Here is a 20,940-nt window from a genome sequence, read left to right as displayed (position 1 = left end):
CAGTGGCAGACTTTATTTTTTCAGGCTCCAAAATAACTGCAGATGGTGACTGCAGCCATGAAATTAAAAGGCACTTACTCCTTGGAAGGAAAGTTATGACCAACCTAGATAGCATATTGAAAAGCAGAGACATTACTTTGCCAACAAAGGTCCGTCTAGTCAAGGCTATGGTTTTTCCAGTGGTCATGTATGGATGTGAGAGTTGGACTGTGAAGAAGGCTGAGCACCGAAGAATTGATGCTTTTGAACTGTGGTGTTGGAAAGACTCTTGAGAGTCCCTTGGACTGCAAGGAGATCCAACCAGTCCATTCTAAAGGAGATCAGCCCTGGGATTTCTTTGGAAGGAATGATGCTAAAGCTGAAATTCCAGTACTTTGGCCAACTCATGCGTAGAGTTGATTCATTGGAAAAACTATGATGCTGGGAGGGATTGGGGGCAGGAGGAGAAGGGGACGGCAGAGGATGAGATGGCTGGATGGCATCACTGACTCGATGGACCTGAGTCTGAGTCAACTCCGGGAGTTGGTGATGGACAGGGCGGCCTGGCGTGCTGCTATTCATGGGGTCACAAAGAGTCGGACACAACTGAGCAACTGAACTGAACTGAACTGAAGGAAAGACCAACTCCTTTAAGTTGCTAAGAGAAAAACAATCATGTGTAACAATGAACCAGGGTGAAAGAATAAAAGCACACAGGAAAAACATAAAATAAAAATTAACGAATGCATTTAAAAGCAATAAAAGAAAAATGAATTCCAGGTATTATATAATGTTCAGTTCAGTTCAGTTCAGTTTCTCAGTCGTGTCCAACTCTTTGCGACCCCATGAACACCAGCTCTCCCTCTCCATCACCAACTCCCGGAGTTCGCTCCAACTCATGTCCATGGAGTTGGTGATGCCATCCAGCCATCTTATCCTCTATCGTCCCCTTCTCCTCCTGCCCCCAATCCCTCCGAGCATCAGAGTCCTTTCCAATTAGGCTACTCTTCGCATGAGGTGCCCAAAGTACTGGAGTTTCAGCTTTAGCATCATTCCTTCCAAAGAACACCCAGGACTGATCTCCTTCAGAATGGACTGGTTGGATCTCCTTGCAGTCCAAGGGACTCTCAAGAGTCTTCTCCAACACCACAGTTCAAAAGCTTCAATTCTTCAGCGCTCAGCTTTCTTCACAGTCCAACTCTCACATCCATATATGACTACTGGAAAAACCATAGCCTTGACCAGATGGACCTTTGTTGGCAAAGTAATGTCTCTGCTTTTCAATATGCTATCTAGGTTGGTCATAACTTTCCTTCCAAGGAGTAAGTGCCTTTTAATTTCATGGCTGCAGTCACCATCTGCAGTGATTTTGGAGCCCGAAAAAATAAAGTCTGCCACTCTTTTCACTGTTTCCCCATCTATTTCCCATGAAGTGATGGGACCAGATGCCATGATCCTCGTTTTCTGAATGTTGAGCTTTAAGCCAACTTTTTCACTCTCCTCTTTCACTTTCATCAAGAGGCTTTTTAGTTCCTCTTCACTTTCTGCCATAAGGGTGGTGTCGTCTGCATATCTGAGGTTATTGTTATTTCTCCCGGCAATCTTGATTCCAGCTTGTGCTTCTTCCAGCCCAGCATTTCTCATGATGTACTCTGCATAGAATTTAAATAAGCAGGGTGACAATATACAGCCTTGACGTACTCCTTTTCCTATTTGGAACCAGTCTGTTGTTCCATGTCCAGTTCTAACTGTTGCTTCCTGACCTGCATATAGGTTTCTCAAGAGGCAGGTCAGGTGGTCTGGTATTCCCGTCTCTTGAAAAATTTTCCACAGTTTCTTGTGATCCACACAGTCAAAGGCTTTGGTATAGTCAATAAAGCAGAAATAGATGTTTTTCTGGAACTCTCTTGCTTTTTCCCTGATCCAGCGGATGTTGGCAATTTGATCTCTGGTTCCTCTGCCTTTTCTAAAACCAGCTTGAACATCAGGAAGTTCACAGTTCACATATTGCTGAAGCCTGGCTTGGAGAATTTTGAGCATTACTTTACTAGCATGTGAGATGAGTGCAATTGTGTGGTAGTTTGAGCATTCTTTGGCATTGCCTTTCTTTGGGATTGGAATGAAAACTGACCTTTTCCAGTCCTGTGTCCACTGCTGAGTTTTCCAAATTTACTGGCATATTGAGTGCAGCACTTTCATAGAATCATCTTTCAGGATTTGAAAGAGCTCAACTGGAATTCCATCAGCTCCACTAGCTTTGTTCGTGGTGATGCTTTCTAAGTCCCACTTGACTTCACATTCCAGGATGTCTGGCTCTAGGTGAGTGATCACACCATCGTGATATATAATGTTAGCCAATCCAAATCAAATTAAACTATTAACAAATTACAGGAATCCCTAAGGTTCTCATTTCTCATTCTGCAATTTAACAAATTGTTAGTTGGAAAAACATGACTCTTGCCAATAATACTAAACTAGTATTTTAAAGGGACAAATATTGCACAAACAAGATGGGCATCCAAACATTTTAATATTAATAAATGATGTTCATACTATATAAATGTAGGTTATGGCTAACTTTCATTTTATTTTTTATTTACTCATTTTTTTTCTGTTTAATTCTTTTTTTTTTTATTTTTAAACTTTAAATAATTGTATTAGTTTTGCCAAATATCAAAATGAATCCAACACAGGTATACATGTGCTCCCCATTATCTCTCAACCCCCTCTAAGCTCAGTATAGCCAGACCATGGATGGAAGCAATACCAAGAAAACTGATTATGACTAGTGCATGCTTTCAAGTTAGAAGTCTATCCACTAGAAGTTCATATGTAAACTCACACGTTTAAAGGCCATTTATTGTATAGCAGTTGCTTACCTTTGAGTCACTGTTCTCCATTTGCCTGTTTCTGAGTGATAAATGCAGTCCCCAAATTGGAGACTGATTGTAATGTTAGTTGGCCAAGTCTGGTTTTAAATGTGTAGATTCTTGACTCTCGCTATACCCCTGATGTAATGCAGCATAAAGGGGATCAGGGCAAGACCTGAGAGGTTGGGAAACAAATTCAGAACCTGCTGAGGAGGCAGAGGATGCAGGGAACTGTGAAAGTGTGTGTGTGTGTGTATGTGTGTGTGTGCACATGTGTGTGTGTGAATGTTGGGGGGATTAGTTCATGGTCCCATTTTGGGGAGGAGGAATGACAGGTTACTGCATGGGTCCAACACCAACAGCAGTTTCTGATGCACGATCAGAAACAATCTTTAGGGAAATGCTGTCAGGTGGACCACAAAGCGCAGAAGGGGAAAGGGAAGTGTGGAGGCAAGGGTGAGCTCAAGGCTTTTGGTCAGGCTGACCGGTGTCATCTTGACTCTGTTCTGTAGATTACGGCCCATAACCGCCCTGTCAGCCAGTCCTACAGGCTTGACTTCCAACAAAGTATTCAGAGTTGACCGCTTCACATCTCTCCACTAGACTGTCTTCCTTTCTTCCCTTATCTTCTGGGTTATTGCAACAGTCTCCAGTGCTTTCACTACGCTGCTCTCTCATCTGGCTAGAGTCTTTTTTTTCCAAGCAGCAGCCTTACAGATTAGATTAAATTATGCCATTCAGTGATTCAATCTTCAAACAGCTGCCCACCTCACTCCCCAACCTCTGGGGATATAATGTCTGATGATGTGAGGTGAAGCTGATACAATAAAAACACGAATAACGTGCACAGTAATTGTAATGCTCTTGACTCATCCCCAGACCGTTCCCCTCCTCCCTGTCCAAGGAAAAACTGTCTTCCGTGAAACCAGACCCTGGTGCCAAAAAGGCCGGGGACTGCTGGTGTAAAACACCCTACCCAGTCCAGCCTTCGAAGGCTCACATTCCTGAAGCTGTGTGCCCCCCTTTTCCCAAGGCCTCTGTGCTCTCACATCTGTGTAGTATTTACATGGGCTTTTCTCTCTACGAGAGATGCTATTCTCCACCTCTCCTCATGGTGTGCTTCCTCACCTCAGGTGCCATCTCCTCAATTCAGAATTCCCCCGCCAAATTACCTTAAAAAGTAATCTTCTACATGGCCTTTCCATAAGACCTTCCTTACCCTTTATCAAATTTATTTTCTCCGAAATTTCACCAGTTTCTTTATCTCAATTAGAATGAAAGCAAACATTTTTTTCCCTGAATGTACACTGCTCTAGTGTGAATGATAATGCCCAGTTTTAGTAACTATTTAGGAAACAGAATTATTTGAATCCTAGCTTTACTCCTCATCAGCCATACAGTGATATGCATACTAGATAACAAAAATTGCATCTGATCTAATAAAAATTATTTTATCTTTAAGACCCTGAAAAGTTATACCTATGAAATATAATACTGGAATACCAGTGGCTGTTCTCTGCCAGCACAATCAGTATTCTTTACCTAAAATTTTCTGCAGGGAGAGGCAAATGCCAAAAGCTGATACCCTACATAAGGACAGAAGTCCTCTAGCCCCTTTTGCATGTAACCATTAAATGTATCCATAAGGGACTGCTGATTAATTTATTCAATTAATAAATACACAATGATAACTATTAAGCATCAGGCATTATTTTTCCGAACGCTTGAGATACACTATAAAACAAAAACAACCAATATCCCTGTCTTATCACTGCTTATGTCCTAGTGGAGATTCTAATAATAAATAATCAATATATTAAAAAATGAAGATGTAGAATGTTAGAAAGTGATGAAGTCTTATGTGAGGGGAGGGAACAAAGTAGAGTAAGACAACATGGATCAGGGATGTTAGGGACAGGAGGGTGTAGGGGACAGAATGTGCTGGAGCATATTTTGCAGAAAATGAATTTGATAAGGGGTTCAGTTCAGTTCAGTCACTCAGTCATGTCCGACTCTTTGCGACCCCATGAATCGCAGCACGCCAGGCCTCGCTGTCCATCACCAACACCCGGAGTTCACCCAGACTCATGTCCATCGAGTCAGTGATTCCATCCAGCCATCTCATCCTCTGTCCTCCCCTTCTCCTCCTGCCCCCAATCCCCTCCAACATCAGAGTCTTTTCCAATGAGTCAAATCTCCGCATGAGGTGGCCAAAGTACTGGAGTTTCAGCTTTAGCCTCAGTCCTTCCAATGAACACCCAGGACTGATCTCCTTTAGAATGGACTGGTTGGATCTCCTTGCAGTCCAAGGGACTCTCAAGAGTCTTCTGCAACACCACAGTTCAAAAGCATAAATTCTTTGGCACTCAGTCCAAATCTCGCATCCATACATGACCACTGGAAAAAACATAGCCTTGACTAGACAGACCTTTGTTGGCAAAGTAATGTCTCTGCTTTTGAATATGCTATCTAGGTTGGTCATAACTTTCCTTCCAAGGAGTAAGCGTCTTTTAATTTCATGGCTGCAGTCACCATCTGCAGTGATTTTGGAGCCCCCCAAAAATAAAGTCTGACACTAAGGAAGTATATTATGAGAAACGCTGGCTGGAGGAAGCACAAGCTGGAATCAAGAGTGATGGGAGAAATATGAATAACCTCAGATATGCAGATGACACCACCCTTATGGCAGAAAGTGAAGAGGAGCTCAAGAGCTTCTTGATGAAAGTGTAAGAGGAGAGTGAAAAGGCTGGCTTAAAGCTCAACATTCAGAAAACTAAGATCATGGCATCTGGTCCCATCACTTCATGGGAAGTAGATGGGGAAACAGTGGAAGCAGTGTCAGACATTATTTTTTTGTGCTCCAAAGTCACTGCAGATGGTGATTGCAGCCATGAAATTAAAAGACGCTTACTCCTTGGAAGGAAAGTTATGACCAATCTAGACAGCAAATTCAAAAGCAGAGACATTATTTTGCCAACAAAGGTCCGTCTAGTCAAGGCTATGGTTTTTCCAGTGGTCATGTATGGATGTGAGAGTTGGACTGTGAAGAAAGCTGAGTGCTGAAGAATTGATGCTTTTGAACTGTGGTGTTGGAGAAGACATTTGAGAGTCCCTTGGACTGCAAGGAGATCTAACCAGTCCATTTTAAAGGAGATCAGTCCTGGGTGTTCATTGGAAGGACTGAGGCTAAAGCTGAAACTCCAGTACTTTGGCTACCTCATGTGAAGATGTGACTCACTGGAAAAGACTCTGATGCTGGGAGGGATTGGGGGCAAGAGGAGAAGGGGGCGACAGAGGATGAGATGGCTGGATGGCGTCACCGACTCGATGGACATGAGTTTGAGTGAACTCCGGGAGTTGGTGATGGACAGGGAGGCCTGGCATGCTGCGATTCATGGGGTCATAAAGAGTTGGACACAACTGAGTGACTGAATTGAACTGAAGGAAGGTCTTATGGAAGGGCTATGTAGAAGATTACATTTAACATAATTTGGCAGAGGAAGCCTGAATTGAGGAGATGGCACGTGAGGTGAAGGAAGACACCCCGAGGAGAGGTAGAGAATAGCATCTCTGGTAGAGAGAAAAGGAGAGGGTCTGGCTGTCCTCTTGCAGGAGGTGGGACGAGGGTAAAGTCTCCAAGGAGAAGAGTAAACCAGAGAAGAGTCAAAAAGCAAAACAAAAATCAACAATGACAAAAAAAAAAAAAGTTATAGGGACAACAGACACAGAACATTGGTTGCCCGAGACAGGTTAGAAATGAGAATTGACTGCAGGGGGACATAAGTGAAATTTGAGGAATGACTGGGGAAATGATTTAAAAGCTAGACTGTGCTGATGGCTAACTACCATATAAATTCATGGAATTGTACACCTGAAATGTGGATTTTAGCATATGTAAATTTTATCTTAGTAAAATCATTGAAAAGAGAGGGAATAAGAGCTATAACATTAGAAAGGATAAAATGAGACAAAATAGAAAAATATTCATGTAGAAGACTTAGAAATCATAATCAGAAAACTGTAAAATCAGTTTCTTTTATTCCTTTATCTGTACATTAAACCAGACATCTGATTAAATTTTTATTTGATGCCTCAAGTCCAGAATCCAGGACACATAAAAGTACTTTGTGATAGTTTTGCCAACATAGATAGGTTCTGCAGCTGCTGCTAAGTTGCTTCAGTCATGTCTGACTCTGTGTGACCCCAGAGACAGCAGCCCACCAGGCTCCTCTGTTCCTGGGACTCTCCAGGCAAGAATACTGGAGTGGGTTGCCATTTCCTTCTCCAATGCATGCATGCATGCTAAGTCGGTTCAGTCGTGTCTCTGTGCGACCCTATGGACAGCAGCCCACGAGGCTCCTCTGTCCACAGGATTCCCCAGGCAAGAACACTGGAGTGGCTTGCCATTAATACCCAGTTTATTCAATCAAACGCTCATCTAGGTGCTGTTGTGAAGGTGTTTTGCAAACATGGTGTAACATCCACATTCAACTGACTTTTAATAAAATAGACGATCCTTGACAATGTAACCCTCATCCAACCAGTTGAAAGGTCCTAAGAGCAAAACAGATACAGCTTAGAGTAGGTATACATTAACAAGAGAATTGTACAAATAAAGTAAAATGATAACTTTATAAAGAGACACATGGTAATATGAGAACAAAAACTATAAATCCCATGAGGGTAGAGATTCTGTCTCCTTTTTGTATAAATAGGTCACCAGCATCTAGCATAAACCTGAGTTATATGAAGGGCTTCATCGTCTCTTTAGGTGTACCTGAATAAATGTAGATCCCTGTTCTATAACAGAAAGATAAATGCATCTTTGGAAAGAAAGTCCTTAAAGATAACCAAGGATTTGGAGAAGCAGGCCAGAAAAAGATAAGATTTACTATTATTTCAACTAGTTAAGAGAAAATTGAACATTGATCTAATAACAGAGCTGAAGGATTTCAATTCCCAAAGTAATATCACATATGTTTTCTTTGAAGGCATTTCTTATGAAAACACTTAATGTGCAAAACAGCACAGATCCTCGGTATTTATATTTCAAAGACAGGAATTGCCTTACTCCAGGAAGAGACTAGATACATAGCCATGGGTGTCAAGCATGTTCTTCCGAACTTTCCTGGCTGTTTTAAGATAAACAACTCTATGGGAACACTTTATGATATCTTCATGATTCTACGGTTCTATTTTACGGCTCGGTAGATGCATGTTATACAAAATTCCAAGACCAGTACAGCATGCCATTAGGATGACAACTTTTTCTTAAATATGCACAATTTTGGAAAGGTCATTTAAACTCTAATGAGGAATGAAAAAACTGTGGGAATTCATCTTCTTTTCATGGTACTCTTTTGTATGTGTGTGACTGTTTTATTTCCAGCATGATTATTATCTATAGCCAGAATCTACTATCTTCATTTCATTGGTAGTGATAGTTCTTATCATACTACAAATCAAGGTCAAATTCCAAATTCCTATATTTCTGAAAACTTCCATGTCAGCTAAGCAGAGTGGGTAAACTCTCCCTGCCCCCATCCCCCATCACCTTGTACCTTGTCTTTACACATGGTCCTGACCCAAGGGTTTGCTAACTCCAAGTCTGTGATAGTTACTTTTATGTGTCAACTTGAGTGGGTTAAGGGATGGCCAGATAACTGATAAAACATTATTTCTGGGTGTGTCTGTGAGGGTGTCTCCAAAAGAGATTAGCATTGGAATCAGTAGACTAAGTATGGATGATGGCTCTCATCAAAGTGGGTGGACATCATCTAGTCTCTTGAGAGCCCAAGAGGACAAAGGAAGGGCAAATTCTCTCTCTCTTTTTTTTGACCTGAGATATCTATATTCTCCTGCCCTTGGATGTTGGATTAGACTTTGGGACTTACACCAGCAGCATTTGAGACTAGGAGTTAAACCACTGGATCCCCAGGGTCTTAGGCCTCTGGACTCTAATAAATTGCAAAATCGTATTCCTGGTTCTCTAGCTTGCAGACATCCGATTGTGAGACTTCTGGTCTCCCTAACCCTGGGAGCCTATTCCTATAATAAATCTTCTTTCTCACTCTCAGACATATATATATATATGGTTATGTTCTACTGTCTGTTTCTCTGGAGATCCTGATTATTACAAAGTCTAAACTGTATGCTCTTATCCTCGCTAATTGTTTCTTGTACATGGGATACACTTAACAAAACAATTGCTTTTCATGTCACTTGCACTTCTGTTTTATTTGCACAAAGCTTTCTAATATTTATCAGAGATGAGTTCTCACTCACCATAACTTAGTGTCGTCAGGGAATTTTTTCAGAAATATTTTGTATTGATTTCCTTAAAATTCTATGTGCTTAGTTGCTCAGTCGTGTCTGACTCTTTGCAACCCCACTGACTCTAGCCCGCCAGGCTCCTCTGTCTATGGGGTTCTCCAGGCAAGAATACAGGAGTAGGTTGCCATTTCCTCCTCCAGGGAATCTTCCTGACCCAGGGATGGAACCTGAGTCTTCTGCATATCCTCTTTTGGTAGGAGGATTCTTTGCCACTGAGTGACCTGGGAAGACCCCCGCTAACATATCATATCATTTGATAAAACAGGTCTTCTTCCATTTCTCGTGGAAAGTAGCAAAAGGGGGCTAGAAAATATAACTCCAAACAATAGATTTTCTCATAGGTGCAACAACAGTTAGCTCTTCACAGGAAGGAAAACAGGACCCTCAACAGAATGGTCCTGCAAATAGTCTGGTGACAGCCGGGTCAGCCTGGGAATTCCTGAGAAATCATGAGGGAAGCCTTTCATGGCTAAGTTGTGGTATGTTTTAGATCACTAAGGACTTCCCTGGTGGCACAGATGGTAAGGTAAAAAATCTGCCTGCAATGTGAGAGACCCAGGTTTGATCACTGGGTTGGGAACCCCCTCCATTATCCTTGCCTGGAGAATTCCATGGACAGAGGAGCCTGGTAGACTACAGTCTGTGCAGTCGCAAAGAGTTGGGTATGACTGTGACTAACAGATCATTTAGGAAACATTTAGACACTCAAAAGTGTGTGGGGCTGGTGGCATTTTCCCATAATAACAGCCAGCGAACACCAGAACTGGAAACAAACCTTTCATTTGCTTTAGTGAGAACTGCTTTATGTAGATTTATATTTGAGACAGGCTAAGCCCTGCAGCCTGGGACACTTTGCTGCAGTACTGCAGTGCTTATATCTGGACTAAGGTCTCCTTGAGGAACACAATACAAAGAAACTATTAGGGAAGACTAAAAATTACTCTGTGCATTTGCAGTTAGGGCAAATTTATGACAAGAAGATACAAAAAGACAAAAAAAACCCCCAAAACCCACAACCTACCACTTCTGAAGAGCTGAGAGCAAAAACAGGATGTTGGAACAAAAACAGAATTTTGGAGCAAAAGCAGGGTACTGCACATGTCCCCTGCACTCACCACCAGCAAAGGGGTGGACAAAACACCTGAGTCACCTCTCTGCCCTGACTCCTGGACACACCCCTATCCTCTCCCCTTGTAAGGAACCAGCTTGCCTCACTTCCATAAGCAAGCAAACAAAAGAACCTATTGTTTTTCTCTAACTCTGACCTGATGCAGCAGGGGCTCCCATAAAACCTTGCCTGAATTTCCTATTTGGCTTCTGATCAATTTCTACTGACAAAGGAGTCTAAGAACCCTGGTGGGTAACACATTTACATATCAATCTAATAGCTGTTTAGAATTCATGCTCTATTTCAATGAGGAGTAAAAGGTTATATGTATGTGGGCTTCCCAGGTGGCACTAGTGGTAAAGAGCCTGCCGGAATGCAGGAGACAGGAGAGATTTGTCTGTTTGATCCCTGGGTCCGGAAGATCCCCTGGAGGAGAGCATGGCAACCCATCCAGTATTCTTGCCAGGGAAATCCCATGGCCAGAGGAGCCTGGTGGGCTACAGTCCATAGGATTCCAAAGAGTTGGCTATGACTTAAGTGACTTAGCATGCATGCATATGTGAGCTTAGATTTGTAACTGGGAGGGAATGTGCCCTTTCATTAAACTTTATTAATTCTACTCCAATCACACTCCAGCCAGCCCCCAATCCTATCCCTCCCCACTTCTCTCTGGCCACTTTCACCTGGTCTGATACTTTTGAGAGCTGCCACCATCAATGTGTTCCTTAGAATCCCTTTCCGAATAGATTATCTCTGGAACTTTCTTACATCTCCTCTTTGCCCCACAACGCCTTTGGCTTCGTTTCCTTTCAAATTAAAACACAGGGATAATCAAAATAGCAAACCTAAAAAAAAGTTTTTAAATTTAAAAATCTTTCTACTCTCTCATGACCATGAGCCTTGGCCTGTATCAGAAAGCCAATTATCAGGTAAGCAGTCAATAATAAATTGAATTATTTTGTTTATAATTCTTTTGATTATTACAATTAATGAAGGGTTATGAAAAGGAATTCAAGCTAGGAGATAGAGAAAAAAGCTAAATCAGTTAAAATAACTTTCTTTGAGGAAAACATCCCAAATGAATAATCTTTCTTTTTCTGTTTATTCCCAAGGAAGAACAAGGTGAGGTAATTCTCTGAGCTTAAACGTCTGATTGATAGTGTTACGGAGGAGAACTAAGAGCTTTGCTAGGACGAGCAGGGAGCAGGCGTGGAGACAGAGAGCTCCACGCTGGGGGGTTCCGACATCCTCTGGTGGCAGAAGCAGCTGAGTGGACAGGACTTAACTTCAAATTAAGCAAACTGTGGACATGTTTAAGGGCAGGATGCCTTCACTTAAGGCTTTCACCCAGCAGGAAAGCAATTTGATTTTTACTGACTAAGGAGGAAGAAATGCTTTGAGTAGTCAAGCAGTTGGTAAGAGACCTGAGATAAACACATGATCTGAAATCTGAAATTTTCCTTGGAAAGGGCTGTATTGAGTGAGTTTAAACAAAGACCCCAGGTGAACTAGAAAGGCAGTCAGCATTTAGCATTCCCTGGGGTCAGACCTTGTGTTTAACAGGTGATACTTTATAATGTTCACAGAACAGATTCTATTGCCTATTAACAGATAAAGCAGGTAAGATAAATTATTAAAATGACCTATCAACTAAGTGAAGCCATGGCTCCAAATGAGGTGTGTATGATTCAAAGCTTCCATTGTAGAACAAAGTCAATTCTCTTTTCCACCAGACTAATATTCCTTAAGACATCATCATTACATCTGCGACTTTAAATTTTCAGCACAGACAGCATGAAGTTGCATGTGCGTATTTTAAGTTCCAGTCCAGAGGCAGCTAGCATTCTAATCAGGCAGCCACATGCCAGAGGTGGTCACGAGCATGCTCTCAAAAACACTGCAGCCACTCCAGACGTGACTGCTGCGGGATTGCTGCTAACTATTTCTGTCATCAGTTTCTGAAAGTCAAGTTGAGTTTTTACTTGTAAAAATGGTGGTTTGTCAATTAGCATAAGTGATAGGTTAATGTTAGGAAAGAGATCTCAGTGGTGAAATTAAAGATATTAAGGATATGTATTTTGGCAAAACGTCTTTTAGAGACAGCCACAAGCTGTGAAAGTGCGATAAGACTCCAGTAAGGTCTGTGGCCTGAGGCCGCAGAGGTGGTCCTAGATTCTGGATCAGTGACTCTGTGCCAGTTATTAGCGTAGGAGCTTTCTATTGCTTGGCACTGGCTCTGAGTGCAGCTGAATTCTGCCTCTAAAATATTGCTACAGCTGCCCGAAGAGGACAGTTTATTCAAGAGAAGGCAAGTCAGAGGGCGAGGACTTCAGGGACCTGACAAAGGAGTTTGTATTAACAGTGTTGTTTTTCTTAAATAAATGTCTGTATGGGCACCAGGGGCTTCCCTGGTGGCTCAGCCGTAGATAATCTGCCTGCCAATGCAGGAGACATAGGTTCAGTCCCTGGGTTGGCAAGATCTCCTGGAGAGGGAAATGGCAACCCTCTCTAGTATTCTTGCCTCGAAAATCCCATGGACAGAGGAGCCTGGCAGGCTACAGTCCACAGGTTTGCAAAATAATCAGACATGACTTAGCAACTAAAGGGCAACAATATGTGTGCCAGACCCTGACTGGGGCTTCCTTTCACTGTTCCATGGTGGGAAAACTTTCTGAGAGTAGCTATTTCTTACCTATCTCACTTGGCAGTGGCTGATGTTGTTTTTCAAAAAGAATCTAGAGATGAATGGAGAGAGTAGCAGGGAAGCATACACACTATCCTATGTGAAATAGATAGCCAATGGAAATTTGCTGTATGACCCAGGGAACTCAAACTGGGGCCCTGTAACAACTCAGAGGGGTAGGAAAGGGTAGAAGGTGGGAAGGAGGTTTGAGAGGGAGAGGACATATGTACTACTGTGGCTAATTCATGTTGCTGTATGGTAGAAATAAACCAATATTGAATAGCAATCATCAATCAATTAAAAATAAATAAATATAAAAAAGAATCTAATACTCATGCAAACTGGCTAAGTTAGATCTACAATTCTGTTCCTCAGATCCCTTGCTTCAGAATCACCTAAAGTTTAGAATTCTTCAATTTCTTAGCATCCTTCATTCTGAAGTTCTAGGAGTGGGGCCCAAGAATCTGGACTGTGACAAGTTCCTCTAGTGATTCTCCTATGCTCTGAGGATTTAGCCAATGAAGATATAACCAAAGAAGCGTCATGATCATTTGCTCACAGTATTTCTCCATGGTAGACCAAAGACTCAAGAGGGAGGAAATATGATCATGCCCGCCAGGTCTGAAAACCAGAATCAGTAAAGCAATAGTAAATAGAACACTATAAAGCCCTCATATCCTATAAACTCTATGCCATAAATTTGTGTTATAGCTTTTTGCCTACCCATCTAGATGGAAATACATCAAAACTTATCTTAAGCATTCACCAAGGTCATTCATAGCCAAAGATACTCCACTGTCATTTGGATGAATCAGGATTATCAATAGCTTTCCAACTGACTATTGTGATCCATTTTCTGACAGCAATGAAAATTGTTAGCCAAAAGCCCATCATGTTAAATATGATTTGGGGGAAAAAAAAAAAAAACAGTTTAGCTCTTGGGTTACTTTTTTTTTTTTCACATCAGTAAGTCCAGTTTATTCACTCATAAGACATCTTGTCTGGCTTTCATCTGCTCATCAAATATTTATTTTAAAAAACATGTAGCTCTAACTCCCAATGAATGGCCATGGAAGATTAAAGAAGTGGGGGTCTAGTTCAAGACTTCTGTCTCTGAGTTGTCACCCATTATCACATTGTGATGGAGAGGGGAGAAATACCCTGGTGCAGGAGTCCAGGTCTTGAATTCTGTGGTGGCTGCAGACTCAGTTTAAGTCTGTAAGCTATACTGCACGTCAGTATAGCTCTTAGGGCTTCTATTTCTTCTTTTAGATAATTACAAATAAAATGCTTGCCTCGCTTATTTTTCAGTTTGCTGATTCATTTATCAACATTTATTGGTCATTTACTAAATTCCAGGAACTTCTATAGGATCTTGGGGGATACAGTAAGAAACAAGGTAAACAAGATGACTGTTCTCAAGTAGGCTTATACTTAGAGAAACAGCCAGTACAAACGGTCAACCGAGTGAGTGTACTTTCTTGGATGCAGACCCTCCAGCCCAGTTAAGACTTCATATAACATAGCCATGGCCAACAACTTGAGTACAAGCTCAGAAGAGCTGAATCATTTCTGAATTTGCAATCTAGAGAAATTGTGAGATAATATTACCTGTTTGTTCTTTTAAGCCAAACATGAAACTCATTACTAAGGTTTGGAGTAATTAGTAACACAGCAATAGATAAGTAATATATAATCCAAGGACATGATTCTTAAGAACAATATTTTAAGAATGAAGGGATTCAGAATCTCATGCTTTATACTTAGAATAGTGGCACTACAAGAAAATGTTGACAGCATGTTAATATTATCATGAATAAATAATAAATTTACTACTCCTTTTAGTTCAGTAGGATTACAGAATTTGTCTGCTTTTATCTGAGATCTATGGAGTCCACTGAATCAACACAAATACTTCATAATCAAACTTTATTGAAACTCCATTTTTAGCAATGCGTTAGTCAGCCAATAAAAAAATGGTAGTCCTACCTCCGAAAAAGTACTTTTCGCCAGTTTTAACTTGAAGAGGACTGTTAGTTCGAACTGCTGAGGCTTCATCTCCATCGATAGTGAGAACAGCAAAATTCTCCTTAGCTAGGAAACGGACCTCATGCCACTGGCCATCATTCAACCCAGAACCTGTTAAATACAAGAGGAAAGACCATTTTGTTAAAAGATTATTCAGTTTTAAGTAATTTTTAGTATCAACAGAGCTTTGCAAATAAAAATTAATATATTTTGATCTAGGAAAATTCAGTGTAGCTACAATTAATATCTCATATTTCTTTAATATTATAAATCATTCTCTCCTCCACTGGACCAAATAGGGCCTAGCTGTGAAGGAAAAGAGAACATGCCATCCCAGAAAATGCTATTTCAGCATATTGATTATTTTGAAAAAAAAGTTACTTAAGAAACAGCCAGCACAATAGGAATACTCTGACACCCTCTTTGTCTCCCTGAAAGCAAAAAGTAAGTCTCTTATGTGAAAAAATTCCCTGCCTGTACTAGGAGGGTAACAGGCTTCCTTATCACCAGGAAGAGGGAAGTTAGAGCCAAGAAGGCTGGATAAACAATCATTATTCTTCTTAATTTGCTACCCCAAGCCTAAATTTTTGTCAATTCTTTTTCACAGTTTTTTTTTTTAATCTTTATCTAAAAAGGTATAAAATCTGTCTACACTGGTTACTTCTTTGAGTCTCATATTTCTGTGAGAACCATACATACAAAATTATACTTGTTTTCCTGCTGCTAATCGATTTCAATTTAATTATTAAACCAGCCAAAGAACCTCAGTTCAGTTTAGTTCAGTCGCTCAGTCATGTCCGACTCTTTGCGACCCCATGAATCGCAGCACGCCAGGCCTCCCTGTCCAGCACCAACTCCCGGAGTTCACTAAGATTCATGTCCATCAAGTCAGTGATGTCATCCAGCCATCTCATCCTCTGTCATCCCCTTCTCCTCCCACCACAATCCCTCCCAGCATCAGAGTCTTTTCCAATGAGTCAACTCTTCGCATGAGGTGGCCAAAGTACTGGAGTTTCAGCTTTAGCATCATTCCTTCCAAAGAAATCCCAGGGCTGATCTCCTTCAGAATGGACTGGTTAGATCTCCTTGCAGTCCAAGGGACTCTCAAGAGTCTTCTCCAACACCACAGTTCAAAAGCAGCAATTCTTGGGTGCTCAGCTTTCTTCACAGTCCAACTCTCCCATCCATACATGACTACTGGAAAAACCATAGCCTTGACTAGATGAACCTTTGTTGCAAAGTAATGTCTCTGCTTTTGAATATGCTATCTAGGTTGGTCATAACTTTTCTTCCAAGGAGTAAGCGTCTTTTAATTTCATGGCTGCAGTCACCATCTGCAGTGATTTTGGAGCCCAGAAAAATAATGTCTGACACTGTTTCCACTGTTTATCCATCTATTTCCCATGAAGTGATGGGACCAGATGCCATGATCTTAGTTTTCTGAATGTTGAGCTTTAAGCCAACTTTTTCACTCTCCACTTTCACTTTCATCAAGAGGCTTTTTAGCTCCTCTTCACTTTCTGCCATAAGGGTGGTGTCATCTGCATATCTGAGGTTATTGATATTTCTCCCGGCAATCTTGATTCCAGCTTGTGCTTCTTCCAGCCCAGCGTTTCTCATGATGTACTCTGCATAGAAGTTAAATAAGCAGGGTGACAATATACAGCCTTGACGAACTCCTTCTCCTCTTTGGAACCAGTCTGTTGTTTCATGTCCAGTTCTAACTGTTGCTTCCTGACCTGCATACAGATTTCTCAAGAGGCCGGTCAGGTGGTCTGGTATTCCCATCTCTTGAAAAATTTTCCACAGTTTTTTGTGATCCACACAGTCAAAGGCTTTGGCATAGTCAATAAAGCAGAAATAGATGTTTTTCTGGAACTCTCTTGCTTTTTCCATGATCCAGAGGATGTTGGCAATTTGATCTCTGGTTCCTCTGCCTTTTCTAAAACCCACTTGAACATCTGGAAGTTCACGGTTCACATATTGCTGAAGCCTGGCTTGGAGAATTTTGAGCATTACTTTACTAGCATGTGAGATGAGTGCAATTGTGTGGTAGTTTGAGCATTCTTTGGCATTGCCTTTCTTTGGGATTGGAATGAAAACTGATGTTTTCCAGTCCTGTGGCCACTGCTGAATTTTCCAAATTTGCTGGCATATTGAGTGCAGCACTTTCACAGCATCATCTTTCAGGATTTGAAAGAGCTCAACTGGAATTCCATCACCTCCATTAGCTTTGTTCATAGTGATGCTTTCTAAGGCCCACTTGACTTTACATTCCAGGATATCTGGCTCTAGGTCAGTGATCACACCATCGTGATTATCTTGGTCATGAAGATCTTTTTTGTACAGTTCTTCTGTGTATACTTGCCATCTCTTCTTAATATCTTCTGCTCCTGTTAGGTCCATACCATTTCCTTTATCAAGCCCATCTTCGCATGAAATGTTCCCTTGGTATCTCTAATTTTCTTGAAGAGATCTCTAGGTTTTTCCATTCTGTTGTTTTCCTCTATTTCTTTGCATTGATCACTGAGGAAGGCTTTCTTATCTCTTCTTGCTATTCTTTGGAACTCTGCATTCAGATGCTTATATCTTTCCTTTTCTCCTTTGCTTTTCTCTTCTCTTCTTTTCACAGCTCTTTGTAAGGCCTCCTCAGACAGCCATTTTGCTTTTTTGCATGTCTTTTCCATGGGGATGGTCTTGATCCCTGTCTCCTGTACAATGTCATGAACCTCTGTCCATAGTTCATCAGGCATTCTATCTATCAGATCTAGTCCCTTAAATCTATCTCTCACTTATAGTGTATAATCAGAAGGGATTTGATTTAGGTCATACCTGTATGGTCTAGTGGTTTTCCCTACTTTCTTCAATTTCAGTCTGAATTTGGCAATAAGGAGTTCATGATCTGAGCCACAGTCAGCTCCTGGTCTTGTTTTTGTTGACTGTATAGAGCTTCTCCATCTTTGGCTGCAAATAATATAATCAATCTGATTTCGGTGTTGACCATCTGGTGATGTCCATGTGTAGAGTCTTCTCTTGTGTTGTTGGAAGAGGGTGTTTGCTATGACCAGTGCATTTTCTTGGCAAAACTCTAATAGTCTTTGTCCTGCTTCATTCCGTATTCCAAGGCCAAATTTGACTGTTACTCCAGGTGTTTCTTGACTTCCTACTTTTGCATTCTAGTCCCCTATAATGAAAAGGACATCTTTTTTTGGGTGTTAGTTCTAAAAGGTCTTGTAGGTCTTCATAGAACCGTTCAACTTCAACATCTTCAGCATTGCTGGTTGGGGCATAGACTTGGATTACTGTGATATTGAATGGTTTGCCTTGGAAACGAACAGAGATCATTCTGTCGTTTTTGAGATTGCATCCAAGTACTGTATTTTGGACTCTTTTGTTGACCATGATGGCTACTCCATTTCTTCTAAGGGATTCCTGCCCGCAGTAGTAGATATAATGGTCATCTGAGTTAAATTAACCCATTCCAGTCCATTTTAGTTCAGTGATTAAGGGAATAAAGGACAAGTCTTCCTCCCCTACAGCAGTTATTTGTGCTAAGTGACCACTAATAGGTATGACAAATGATACCAGGATTATCTAATCATTTACAAATAAGATATCATTATAATGAATTAGGTAATATTTAACTAGACACCAACTAAATAAATGAACTCCCTAACAATCACATTTCACTCTTGCTTAGTACAAAGATCTTTAAAAACAAAATCCATTTAGTTCTCCATTAGACAGAAAATAACTAAAAGATACTGTTCAGTTTGTATTCATTTTACAAAGAATAATTACAAAATTAAGGAACAAAGACAAGAGAACAGCCTTTGAATAAAAGTACCTGGAAATAGTTCAAGGAATACTAAGACACACAGAAATCTGAGTCACAGTGGCTTTCTTTCACTTACAACGGCCTATGCAAAGGGAAGATAGTTTGTTCTAGACTGCTCCAGATAGCTGAATCTAGAATCCAGAGGTAGAAGATTGAAGGTGCACTTCAGCCTCACAAAAGAAAGACAAGCCTAGCATGAAAAGTATCCAAAAACGGAATGAGAGAAAATCGATGAAGCAAGGATGATGGTTCCAAGCTTCTGATCAGAGGTCTGAAAACCAAAGCTTACAGGCCAAATACTGCCTGCTACCATCTGTTTCTGTACAGCCTGGGAGCTAAAAATAGTTCTCAGATTTTAAAACATTGAAAATAAATGAAAAGGATAACAATATTAAATTACATGTGAAAATTATATAAAATTCAAATGTTTGAGTCCACATAAAATCTACTGGAATTTAGCCAAACTCATCTGGTATATATATCATCTTTCTATAGAGTTAAACAATTGCTGTGGAGACTGTATGATCCACAAAACCTAAACTGTTTACCGAGTGATCCTTTTCCTTTACAGAATAAAGCCTAAACTAATGATTGGTGTACATTATTAAATAAAAATGTCATTTTAAAGAAAAAAACGGAAGGCCTCCTGAGGCTTGAAGATAGTCACATATATGTGGTATTAACCAACATTATACTAGTAAATATTATCATGAATAATCACCCCCTCAGGTATTTTTTTTTTTTTAGGATTTTAAATTTTTAACTAATACTTATTGAGCACATTTTATTTCAGTGGAGGAAAACAGAAAACCCAGCCCGAAAATAATGAATACTAAATAATTTTCAAATTATGAAATGTATAATATAAACAATTACATAGATAAAAGTTTTTTGTACTCTGAAATTACTATGTAAATATACAGTCTTATTCTAAAACAGAAGTCAGTTAGCTGCCAGACAAGTAGTAGTGTTAACTGAAAGAATTCCTTCTCTGTTAGGTTGCTTTTGGGTTCCCACACAGAATTGATCCATGGACGATGATAACTTCAACATTACATTTTCCATTAAAGTATAAAACTGGGGTTAAAGTTAATTAGCCACAGAATTGTATGGTTTTGATTTTGTTTTTGCCTCGATAGTGTGATGAACCCTGCTTTGAAACATATTTTGAGGGTGTAGGTCCCAAGCACAGTAATGTTACAAATCTTTCATCCTAAATAATAACACATTCAAAGAAAATCATTTACAAGCTATCTTAGGCAACTGGGCTTTCTGTTCTAAACTGTAGACCAGAAAGCCTTTCTAAAAAATTCTTACAAAAACTTCTTCATCATAAAGTTAATTTATAAATGGAAAATCATCAGTTTAATTGTTCATGACAAAAAGGTCTATTATTCTATCAGATTCAAATGAAAAGATTATTTTTTTTTCAAGAAATTTAATCACTAGAGAAATTGGACCTCAGAGAAAAGCTGTCTTATTGATAGCATCCACTGTTGCTTCTGAGCCTGAACTGTGATTTCTATTCATTTTAATTCCAATTACTGTTTTGAACTGTTAATGTTAATGATCAAGAGTGGTTTTTTTTTTTTTTTAATAACATGGTTAAAGAGAAATTTTAAGAAGCAACATATTTTCCTTTGAGCAATGGGTCATTTTTTGCCCACTGAAAAGTGACTCATTGCTCAAAAGAAAATTTGTTACATCTTAAAATTTCTCTATAACCACATGTTATTAAAAAACAACTCTTAATTTTTGGTTTATTATATTTGGGGCCCATTCCTATCAGATTTCTGAGGCATACCTCTTGATGATTAACAGTAACAGTTCAAAACCGTATTCCCCCAAAATAACTTTTAAAATGACTATCCCCAATAAATAGGTGGGAGAACTGAACATAACAGTATTTAGGCATTCTATACATGGTAAACGGCAGAACTGGGAACTAGAACTCAGACGTACCTAGTTCCAGAGACTGATTTCTTATAAACAGCAAACAAACAAGCAACAATTAGACATGGCATGTAGACTCTGTGCATCCATGATCAGAACTCTCTTAAACCACACACACAAACATTTCCATTTGCCACCAGCCTGGAGG

At 40.2% G+C, this 20,940-nt stretch overlaps 1 protein-coding gene across 1 annotated transcript in view; it reads right to left on the bottom strand.

Moving 5' to 3' along the window:
• CNTNAP2 (contactin associated protein 2) overlaps nucleotides 1-20,940 on the bottom strand; it is a 2,325,186-nt gene that overhangs the window by 1,092,373 nt on the left and 1,211,873 nt on the right. The window contains exon 10 of the mRNA XM_061415014.1: nucleotides 14,963-15,112. Coding sequence (XP_061270998.1) covers nucleotides 14,963-15,112 — 150 coding nt within the window. The remainder of the gene's footprint in view (nucleotides 1-14,962; nucleotides 15,113-20,940) is intronic.

This window comes from Bos javanicus, chromosome 4, assembly GCF_032452875.1.
Source record: "Bos javanicus breed banteng chromosome 4, ARS-OSU_banteng_1.0, whole genome shotgun sequence".
Classification (NCBI taxonomy): domain Eukaryota; kingdom Metazoa; phylum Chordata; class Mammalia; order Artiodactyla; family Bovidae; genus Bos; species Bos javanicus.
This window is presented reverse-complemented; position numbering and strand designations above follow the sequence as displayed.